The following is a 12042-nucleotide window of genomic DNA, read 5'->3' on the forward strand; positions in this document are numbered from 1 at the left end:
GGCTGATACTTTCTCCTCTCCCAGCCTAATGAGACTGCGCAGCAAAACATTTAAGTTTTTCTCTTTCATTTGGGCTTTTTCTGCCTGTCCGAGGTCCACGTTAACGGAGCAGAATTCTGTCGTGGGTTCGTTAAAATGAAATGTGGCCCCCTTGAGAGCCACCGTACTGTATAGGGCCTGACAGCTGCTCAAATTTAACTGTGTGTGTGTGTGTGTGTGTGTGTGTGTGTGTGTGTGTGTGTGTGTGTGTGTGTGTGTGTGTGTGTGTGTGTGTGTGTGTGTGTGTGTGTGTGTGTGTGTGTGTGTGTGTGTGTGTGTGTGTGTGTGTGTGTATTTGCCAAACTGGGCCAAAGTATAAAAAACAAACTTGTTTCAATGGGCAATTTTTCCTCTAGTCATGCTTCCTCTTCTCTTCCCTTTATTACCTTCTTCCAACTAGAATGAATTTGACCTGACAAATCCTAAAACCAAAAAGCATAGTTTTCGTTACAGCATTGTTTCCTCCAATTTACCTCTTTTCTTCCATGAAGCAGTATTATTTTTGTATGTCTGTTTTCTTCAAAGTCTTTTTTGTCATTTGAGACTGAGAATGTTTGTTACTATTCTTACCGTTACTTCCTGTTTCATTTAGACTTAGGGAACCAATTCATATGCAAATGTCCATCTCCCCCAACTTTAAACTCTCCCCTCTTCGCCCATCACAAGGTGCCTTAGGTGAATGCTGGCTAGATCAGGCTGGCTGCCTACCAACAGACCTCCCTTTCACTCCCAGCGTCTCCAAGGTGATCATTCTCCATGCAGGCAATCTTGCAGCCAGCCCTGACGACCCTCCAGACAGTTGGCCTGTCCGAGAGAGCACCGCCTATGCGGGAGGTGATGAAAGGGAGGGCGACGGATCAGACCGAAAACAGAAAAAGAAGAAGAAGAGGCGACAAAAAGATGAGGGATCTTATGAAAACCCGGAGAGCAGGGGTCACCCCGAGATGCAAGCACAGGAAGAAAACACCCCCCCAGCAGAGGAGTTCTACAACAGGATTGGCCCGAGGCGGGATAGAGGAGATGGTGGCTGGGAGGAGCAGATCGGGAAGAGTGGCGGTCGGGGGAAAAAGGGGAAGACTAGGAAGAAGCTTCCAGAAGAGTGGGGAGTGATGGCAGAACCTTTTGTTCCTTCGTCTACAGCAACTTCTCAGGTCACAGAGGAGGTGATGGTGGATTTAGTGAGTTCGACTCAGGCAAACCCAGAGGCCTCATTTACAGAAATGGACACCAGCCACAGTCCCTGGAAAACTGAGGTCTTTCCAGAAGAAGGTCTGGTTCCTGCCCCTCTGTCCCAAGACCTGTTCTCTCTAACAGGTGCCTCCATTAGTCCACTGGTTCTGAACAGCGAGCTTAAAGCTACGGCAGCTCCTTTCACTATGCCCTCCACTACCAACAATGCAACACTTGGTTCCTCCCCCATGGCTCCTCACCCTCTTGATCAAGTTGATCTCCTGATGGATACCGAAAATGCCAGCCTTGGCAACAGCAGCCAGGCTTTTTCTCCATTTTCTCCATCCTCTCCAGACAATGAAGCAGGTGGTGACGTGGTTGACAGCAGGATGTTTGACAACACCAGTTCCCTCCAAGAGTCTTGTGTGCAAAGCATGCCTGAGGAAGACACCTCAGCTTTCACCCCTGCCTCCATGTCAAGTCCTGGCTGTTCACCGAAAGGCGAGGTGTTGGCCTCAGCGCCGCCTCTTTCACCGTCAGATGCTTCGTGGATCCTGAACGACTCGGACGTTAGTGGCAACAGTGATATTTTCGACTTCAGTGACATGAGCTCTTCAGGTCATCCTGTGCGCTTAGGCTTGTCCTTTAACACCCCAAGCCCAGCACCTCTCCGCTCCCCCAAAACCACAGCACAGGAATTCCAGCAGAAAGAGCACAAAGATGACAAATCGTCCCAGAAGCAATCCAAGAAGTCTTGTTCTTCATCTTCTACATCCTCCGTAAAGAGTCCCACCTCCCCAGGAGCTAAGAAGTTCCCTCAGCAGTCATCCCCTGTCACCAGCACTTCCTCCCCTCCACCGGTCAGCCCTCTGGGAGCTCCAGGATCCGGTCTTAACCCTGCAGCCAAGCCCTTCTTTCCAAGCTTTGCTGACACCTTGGAAGAGCCACCTGCGGCCCCTCCACTTGCCCCCACCATTGAAGGTTGGTTGCAGTCAACCCAGGACAAAGTAGAGGTTAAATATAGACTAACTAAAAGAAAAATACCAGTAGTATTGTCATGCATGATCTTTCTATCTAGCCTGAGTAGTTTTCAAATATGAGTTTTTGGGGGCAGGATTGTTAGCTTGGGCACCTTTTATTCATTAGGGGTTACATGGATAATTATGCCCTTTTGTATTGTCCCTTGCATGGACACATTTTCCTTGGCTGGGTTTTTTTGGCGTGTCTAATTGGGTCTTGTTTTTGAGTGACTAACGCACGCATGGGCTCAGGTGTTGACCAATTGGGGCTGTTCCCCTTGGCTTGTCTTTTAGCTCTGGTTCCCCATGATTCACTGCTGGGACGTTCTCATAATTAACCGTGTTGCTGTTGACAGGTGTGCTCCGACTAACCAATCACAGAGTCTTTCTCTTTAGCGACACCACTAGGCATCTTTACCAAAAACCAACCTTCTCTGTTTCTCTTCTGTCCAGGTGTGTGTGTGTGTGTGTGTGCGCGTGTGTGTGTTAACACTAGTTCCTTTGCATCCAGGTTTGAGGTGTCACTCTTTCTTCCATCTTCTCCGTCCGATTAACTCTGTTTTCCTCACTAGCTTCCTGTGTCTGTACAACTCCCCTTAGAGACAAATTCTGATGGCTTTGTTGGTGTCACGTGAACTCACCTCTGTTATGCATCTACAGTTTTCACCATGGTGTGTTTTTAAAATGTCAAGTGGTAATTTGCTATTTTTTGTTGATTTTTCCTTCCATGTTCTGTGATGATTGCTGCCTTGCTGCTTCTCAACCACAGGTGAGTAGTATGAATTCATTTTGATATATTGAGAATTACTTTTTTAAGTGTTTTGCAAATCAATCACTCTTTAAGCGTAACACAGCTGAACAGCTCTACTATTATGATGTTGTTGCGGATGTTTGTCGGTGCATATCTGTTGCCCGTTATATCATATCTTGTGCCTCAACCACCTTACAATACATTAGATGACCGAGGGGCAAACCCAGAGAATGTTGGAGGGATTACATATCCCACTTGACATGGAGATTCCTTGAGGGACTTCTACTGCGCGACTAGAAACTAAATGATAGCTATTGGTTGGTTCTCTGTCCAGCACTCTTTTCTTAATGGAGAACAGATTTGTTGCAGTGTGACTCATTACGAAGGTTTCAGCAGCCTGGGGAATTATTATGTTCACGCCAGCCAGAGATGAGCCGTTATAAATAGCGCAGTGTGTGTTCACTGATGTAAATCAGAGTTAAGATTCAAGACAAGAGTTAAAAATGGAAGTTGTTAATCGACTTCCTGTCCATCTCTTGCTTTAATGTAAGAGGAATCTGCAGGAGTGTTTTCGGCCGACTGGGAAATAACAATGTTTACAGACATGGAAGGAAAAAAGGATTAGGATTTTCCTTGAGTGGGCGTCACCTGTGTATGTTCATGTATGTTGATGCGTCAATGTGGCTTTTTAGGTTTTTGCACATACAAACAGTACGCCCATGTTTGTGTCTTTATAAGTGTGTGTGTGTGTGTGTGTTTGGCCTTGTTTTGTGTGTACTGCTGCTGTCATTTATGGAGATGCAGAGTTCCAGAGGATTCATTTCCTTGTCCTTCCTGTCAGAACTTCCTGTCTCTGCCTCCCATCGGAGGCTGTAATGAGGACTGAGCCAGCCTTCAGCTCACCACAGGGACAAGCAGAGCGTTGAACCTGGCTATTAAGCGGCTTTCAATGCCCTCCACATCCTTTCACAAGAACAGAACGGCTTGCGTTAGTGTTTGTGCCACTTCTGAGTCGCAAGGATAAAAAAAATATATTGCAGCTTTGCGGATGAAACATCTGAATAGGGTCCGGGATTTATGCTGGTTGGGTTGAATTTTAATCTCCGTTGTACACATAGTAGGTCTCGTTGCTGCGTGTGCGGCATGTGGGTTTCTTTGCATGTTGCAGCACCACCATGTGAGACACTTGGCAGCATTAACTACCCTGCATCTGATGTGATTTTCATGAAGTGTAGGCTGTTAAAGGAGAAAAAGAACAGCACAGAGTGCTGAACACAGCTGGCTCTGTTTACCCTTTGTGTAATTAGACCCTTTGTCAGTGTCCAGGGGCGGGTCTTTGTCATCATGAGGGGTATTTAAGCCTTGTACATGAGATAAGAAGGCATGTGGAGTGCAATATAAATCAAGAGGAGACATTTACAGAGAGTTGAGTACAGAACAGTGGGGCAGACACACGTGGGGGAAAAAACTGTTGAAACAGAATAAACTGGAAACAAAAGAAGGATTTTAAATAATTCCTAGAGAAATGTAAGGATGTAAAAGAGGGGTGCAGGGATAAAGATAAATATATTTTCTGTACCACAGGAGAGAGAGAGAGAGAGAGGTTCCTGTGGACGACTTGTGGGACAGATGTAGGGATATGCAGAGGGAAAAGAACGGCTGAGAGGGGATGATGAGGACAATTTTTTAAACCTGTCCCTGTGAGATGAAAGACATATATATATTTTTTTTCCTTTTTAAATATTTCATTCTTCTCTAAACTTATCAATTCAGATTACAAGTAGATGTGGCACCATAATAACCGGGAACTTTTCAGGCCACATCACAGCAACACCTGTTCTCTTTCACCACCAGACTACTACTGTCTTCAAACACACCACCGCTGTGGTCCTCTCTCCCTCAACACACACACACATACACTACACAACTGAGTCATGAGCTATTTCTGGAAGAACACAAATCCTCAAATGCAGGCAGGCGTCACTTTATTGGTGCTTTTGGCTGTTGTTGCGACTCCTTTGATTGGGACACGGGCTGTTAGATGGTAGCCCATAAGGGACATCTGTACAGTACGGCCCCCATCTCTGAACTAGGATGAGCTAATGCCTTTTGACTGCTCAGGGGGGATGTGTTGGGGTTTTTGCTTTTGTGGTGCCACCGTAACAGCCAACAGCTAATTGGAGGAGAAGAGTGTGAGTCACCTTTGTTGTTATTATTATTGTACAGATGATGCTTCAGCAACAGATTTACAACCCATGCAAAAAAATAGGGCCCCCAAGCCAGCAGTGTGGGCGGCACTTAAGACTTAATGAATTTTGATATTGACATTTGAAAAGACAGTTGTAGCATCTCAATCAGTAGGAACTGATTGAGATGTTGAGGTAGTTTAGTGGCCTTTGTCTCTTGCATTGCAAGCAGCTCTAAATATGCAGAATACATCATCCATTCGTGTTGCTCTTTTAAGATTTTCCTGAAAAGCTATATTTGTGCTTTTATTGATGGTTTTCACGTTGTCTGCCCATGAAAGAGGGGTAACTTTTTTCACAAATATATATACATATATAAAGCAGGTCAACAACATACAAAATCTCTGCTTTGTAATTCTGCATTAGGCCTATATGTTTGACGTGTCCAAGCCCAAGCTGAGATATCGCAGACATGACAACGTTCCCCGAGATCCACATAACATAATGATAAACTGCTTTGACAGATTGATTACTTTTCCCTGTGATTATTAAATTGACCCGTACGAGTTAAAATTGGTGGAGTTGCCCTTTAGGAGAACATTTTGACTCTGTCCATGGTGCTGAAACTGTGTCAGAAGGGAGACAACGTTCATGTCTCATCACCACAGTTCTTTACATAACATCATTCCTTTTTTTCTGCTACACTCTATTGCATTATATTTATTCATTTCAGATATTTGTGATTTATTTGTTCTTTGTACTTTATCTCAAATTTTTTAAGGGAATGAATGAAATGATTATGATTGATCTATATAGGCTGTACCCATATTTATCTTTTATATACGCATCTCAAACTTTTCTTCTGAAAACATGTTGACCTGATTTCCAGTAAAGTAGAGCAGAGTTATGCTTTGCTCAGGCCGCAGGTGAGTTAACAAGCAGGTCCATACTGTACAGTATAGTTTCAGTGTCTTGCTAAAATGTCAACTCTGCAGGAGTGAGGACATTTCTTTATATTTTTTCCCTAATTGGGTGTCACGGCACAGACACATTCAACCTCCTAAATCAATCAATCAGTTACGTTTAGCTAAGGTAGACTCTGTTTTTGGCGTGTGAGTGCTGTTTGTGTATGAGAACGTTGAAGAGATCATATCCAGCTTGTTAAATTGAAATAATATATCTAAATAGATGTCTAGATCTGAGAGCAGAAGAAGAAGCCGAGCCGTTCCCCAGGCAGGCGGACTTCAGACAGACTCAGGAGCATTCAAGGAAACGGAACAACAAGAACAGACAGATTTTAAGGCGAAGCAGTGTCCAGAAAAACACGGGACAGGCAGAGGACTGGAAGGAAATCGACAGACAAGCAGAGCGATAAACACACAGTGTGCGACCGGGAGGTCAAGGCGGAAACTGATATGTGGATGTAGAGAAAAACAGTGTGAGAGAGAGAGAGAGAGAAATGACAGGAACAGTATCATGCATATAAGCATATATAGCAATATGAATATCAGCTATAAAAACTTTGGACCTGTCGATTGGATGCATTTGCTAGAAAAATCTGGGACATTAACTTGACTCAGCAGCTTTTCATGCGATGAAAGGAAGCAGAAATATCAGACAGACTGTTAGATAGTCAGGCGAGAGCTGTGCACAGCTCGCCCTTCATGCCTCAGCAGCTAGAACAATGATCCACGTAGCACCTTAGTTTTAATAGAAGAAAAAAAACAACAGCTCTGTTTTAGAGGGTTATACACAAACACAAATTTAAACGATTCTGGAATTCTGAAAGTCTTCATGTGATAATGAAGTTTTTCACAACATCCCAATTTGTCACTGTGAAACATGAGATTTGCTTTTTGTCTAAAGTAACAACTGGTTGATATACATGTGCTGCTTTCTATACAAAGTGACGCTAAAGGTCAAATTACAAGTTTTGGTTGAAAGACAGGGACACAAAGTGCTTTTGGTGGAGGGGCAAGAGGGAGGGGGGACAGGGACAGGGAGGAGGGGTTGCTATAGAGACTAAGGATCAGTTATTGTTGCCGTAGGAACAGGAACAGATGTGGGAGTTAATGAGACACTACACTGACAAGGCACTGATGGTGCTGTTTCTGTATGATAAACAAAACTATGAAATGGATGTCAACAACAACATTGCATATGATTACATGTCATTATAGATAGATAGATCTTGGTGCAGTGTTAAGCATTGTGAATAAGCTCTGCTGTGTTTAAAGTCCTCTGTAAATTAGGTAAAGTAAAATGGGGTTTGTAACATTCTTCAACTGCAACCATGGCCTCAATGAAGTGTTGTCATTTCTTGTTGCATATTGTATATGCTGAGGTCCAGCTTGTCTTTTATAATAGAGGTCAGAACGCATGAGCACAAACAGGGCATGAGAAAAAATGGACTAGAGAGAGAGCGGGCATGAGACTGTCTGGGATTTTGTGGTGTAGGGTTTTTGGTTTGTGATTCCACTTCACAGATCTCAGTGGGAGGCCGTCGAAAAACAGCAAAGCTCCCTCTTTTTCCAGCATCTTAATTATGCAGAGCAAGTAAACACGACAGGCACTGGTGCATTTCTGTACCAGTCTGTGAAATACAGAGATATGCTAAACAAGCAAGGCAGCTAGAGGCAGAGATGGAGAGAGAGGGGCGAGACAGTACGAGCTTAGCGCCACACAATCACCACACTCTCTCCACGGAGTGATGCTCAAAATTCCTGGCATGTGTGTCAATCCATATTGAAATGATTTTTCAATGGAAATTGAAATCTGGATCTTAGTAGTAAGAGGAGTAAAAATAATGATGGTGGGGCAGAGACTGAGCTGTTAATGGTGTGGGGGCGAGGCATCCTGAAGCAGCCTGGAGGAGAGTGAAGAGGATAGAGTGATGGTTAAATGCCTTCTGTTTTTTTGTTTTGTTTTTCAACCTGCAACTCCCGGATGAGTGTGTGGCTGAGACACAGGTTGATTAATCCAGCCTGGAAATTAAACTGTTACCTGACACTTAATACTTTGTGTCATTAGAGAGGGTAACTGACTATTTTCTTGCTATACCGAAAAAGAGGCTAGCGATAACCTGATCTCCTCCTTTGAAACAAAACCCTGTTTAGCCTCATTTAGTTTTAATTGGGATCTTAGCTTCCAGATTTGTTGTAGGCTAAATATGCCATGGATATGAATAATATTTATTCAATAAAAAGCTCTAGAGCCAAATACTTCCCCAGTGATCCCCATTATGTTATAACCACTACTCTGAATGCAGATATCACCAAAAATGATTGCATGTGGTTTTTGGTTATTAATGTAAAATTTTCACTTTGCCCATTTTGTTTTTGACAAGTGGCAACCCCCCGTGACTGAGTTACCAGTTTTCATCTAGTGACAGACATTACATCTAATAGTAGCAGTAACCGATACGAATGTCAAATGTCTTTCCATAAATCCAGTCATTATTTATTCTGTGGACTATTTTCCCGTCCCATTAGCTTTTAGTTTCGGGAGCCGGGGCCCGGCGCTCTGTGCTCGGGTCCATCGTGGCCAACAGACCGCACGACCTCTGTGATAATGAGGGCGAGGGCAGTAGGAGGAGAATGGATTTTTTTGTTTACAACTTCTGTGTAATAGACAGTTCATGATGGATGGTGGCAGATGTTGTAACCACAGACAGGGTCTGAGGTTTTATATGTGTGTCTCTCTGTGTGACAGAGACGTCAGCGGGCGAAGCAGATGTGGCCACATTAGCCGAAAGCGCCATAATCATTCATTATGAATGATGAACTTAGATCAGGCAATCGCTGCTGCTTCACAGGGAATAATAGAGCTGCCGGTGGTTATGTCATTAATTTATAAATATCAATGAGACGCTCTCTTCTCTCCTCTCTATCATGAGCAGTTTAGGCAAATGTAATCTTTTTTATCATCAAGTGATGCAACAATTGTTGACAAAGAATAGAAAATGAATAAAAAGGACTGGAATTAAACGGAGTAGTGGGTAGATGTAGACAGGAACATATAGACAGGAAGTGAGATGATTGAGCTTTCAGTACTTTTTGTTTTGACACAGGAAAGAAATAAAAAATTGATTTATTCGTCTGTCATTTTTTTTTCTTTTTCTCCATTCGATTGGAGACAGAGTTTGCCGAGTTTAGATTCTCCTGCTGTATCTAAAAACAAATGCAGTGTGGGAACAGGGCTGACTTAATATTTGAAAATTCCACAGCCAACATCACAACCATTGACAAATAGCTTTAACGGCTTTAGGGCTGAAGCTATATCACAATTAATCAATAATTTATTAGTCCAAGTATAGCTGTATGGGCTTTAAATGAAATCAACAAATCTAGAGATCAGTGCCAGCACATGTACTTTTATGCATGTGTATTTCTCTGTAGCATATTTTTCCATCATCATGTAGATTAGTATAGATCTCCATATTCATCCCTCATTCATCTCACAATCATCGGACTTGCTTGATGTACATGATGAATACAAAAGACGGCACTGACTACAGCGAATTCTTTGACCTGTGGCAAGATGTAGAGCAGATTAGCATAGTTGTATAGCTATACCAACCCTTGGGTTTGTAGCATGTTAATAACCCTCCCCCTTCTTCCCCTATACACACACACACACACACACACACACACACACACACAGTTGGCTTTCACTGCCGCCCTCCAACCTCCCTCCATCTTAAGACGATACCCCCACCATCACCACCAAACATGCCCCGAACCAACCCCCCCCAACCCCCCATGTGTCTAGAGCCGGCACACTCATGAGGAACCAGTTACCATAGCAACAGGAGGCAGTTGCTTTAGCGACTAATGGGAAGAGGGGTTCCTCGATGTTTAGCAAGGATGGGGTTGGAGGAGGGCTGCCAAGAAGTCCAACTGCCAAGGAGATGTGATCGAGATATAAATAGAAACCACTAAAGACTGTCTGTCTGTATGTCTTCCTCCATCATCCGTCTCTCCACCACTTCCCTGCTCCCCACACCTGTGATCATCACTTCTCCTTCTTTTCCTGCCTTTTCAGAGGTGAATTATAATGCAGAAAAAAGGGCCTGTCTGTATTCAGGCAACAGCAAAGGAATTTCTTCTATTTTTAGCTCTCTGCCATTTCCCATATATACCAATGCTGCGTGGGAATGTATAGCACATGCTGACGGCTGAAGCAGGATGGTAGCTTTAAGACGAGACAAGTCAACAGCTCGGCTCGATGATATCAACGATAAAAACACTGATTGTGTTTGTAAGAAACATAAACTGCTGCAAAGCCGATAACATCGTAGATAGAAACCATTTCAAATACAAGTCTTTTGAAACATGACATTTTTGTTTTTTTTAGAATGACAGGACAGATGAGCACAGCCTCAGGGAAAGTTCAGCACACGAAATGTCAGCTGAACAGTCACATGGGTGTTGTTGTTGTCAAGGTACTTTGGCTACTCGAACCCTGGTTTGTCCATTTGTGGGTAACATGGTGTGACACAAAACAGATAAGATGTTTACTATGAGGCTGAAAAATCTCCTCCAACAAAGTCCGGAATAATAACACAACCGAAGCATCACCATTCAATAAATCACAAAATAATGAAACTACTTACGGTCTCATCAGCAACAATTAAACCCATCACGTCGAACAAGCCATGAGCAACTCCTCAGAAACGTCATACATCAATATTGGTTTCTCCCCCCTAACACACACATTACACATGCTTTTGCTTTTTAATCATGCTAGCAGTGGTCGGTCTACTTTTGGATGGATTGCCATTTTATACCGATGTTCATGGTCTCCAGAGGATTAATCTGTCTGACTTTAAAGATCCCCTGAATGTCCTTTAGTATCACCATCAGGAAATAGTTTTAATTTAAATATCTCAACTTCTGCATTATGGATTAGCAGAGTATCTTGTACAGATATTCGTGGCCCTCAGAGGATAAAATCTTTCCAATTTCCAATTTGGTTTCACATCTAATTACAGAGCTTCTAGCCTGGCTATAGAGTTCTCATCTTGAATAATGGCAAAAAAACAACATTGGTGCTGATGCACTCCATGGACTATGAAGGATATTAACTGATGAATGAACATGTAGCACTTTATTGGCCAAAGCTTCTGTCTTGCCTCCACGCCCCCATAGTGGCCTGCATGGGTCATTAGGCACAGACTGGGTTGTCATCCAGTGGGATTATATAACACTTTGTATAGTGTGTGTGTGTGTGTGTGTGTGTATTTTTGTCTTTGCCAGCCAAACAGTCAGACAGGGTGAGGTCATCTATTTGGTGGCGTGAGTGAGTGAGTGAGTGAGTGAGTGAGTGAGTGAGTGAGTGAGTGAGAGTGTGTGTGTGTGTGTGTGTGTGTGTGTGTGTGTGTGTGTGTGTGTGTGTGTGTGTGTGTGTGTGTGTGTGTGTGTGTGTGTGTGTGTGTGTGTGTGTGTGTGTGTGTGTGTGTGTGTGTGTGTGTGTGTGTGTGTGTGTGTGTGTGTGTGTGTGTTTGTGTGTGTGTTGTCCCAATGGGACTCTGGTGTCAGTTTTGTGCTGCAAGAGACAACGGGACAGGAAGAGAAGTTAGGGGGGGGGGGGGACACGACAGATGTGACACAGAGTAGTAGACAGTACACCAGCCTCGAGCATGACAACCCACCTGCCTAACTACCTGTCCAGGTCTGTCTGTGTGTCTGTCTGTCTGTGCAGGTGTGATGTGAAAAGAGTGACAGGTACTGACTGTGAAGTTGGGGTGTATAGCTGATGTGACTGTGCCGTGATTGAGACGGTTGGCCTTTTGGTCGAGATGCGCTTTCCTCAACTGCGGCTGCCTTTTAGTGGTGTCCAAACATGTGGGCGTGACCAGGAGCTGTTTGAAATAGAT

At 43.6% G+C, this 12042-nt stretch overlaps 1 protein-coding gene across 10 annotated transcripts in view; it reads left to right on the forward strand.

Moving 5' to 3' along the window:
• LOC118290935 (microtubule-associated protein 4) overlaps window positions 1-12042 on the forward strand; it is a 73236-nt gene that overhangs the window by 36953 nt on the left and 24241 nt on the right. For 9 of the 10 annotated variants that reach the window (XM_047329732.1, XM_047329727.1, XM_047329726.1 and 6 more), the window contains one exon: window positions 706-2190. The exons of the other annotated variant lie outside the window; for it this stretch is intronic. In XM_047329732.1, the coding sequence (XP_047185688.1) occupies window positions 706-2190 (1485 nt within the window). The remainder of the gene's footprint in view (window positions 1-705; window positions 2191-12042) is intronic. 10 annotated transcript variants of the gene reach the window in all.

This window comes from Scophthalmus maximus, chromosome 21, assembly GCF_022379125.1.
Source record: "Scophthalmus maximus strain ysfricsl-2021 chromosome 21, ASM2237912v1, whole genome shotgun sequence".
In the NCBI taxonomy this organism is placed as follows: domain Eukaryota; kingdom Metazoa; phylum Chordata; class Actinopteri; order Pleuronectiformes; family Scophthalmidae; genus Scophthalmus; species Scophthalmus maximus.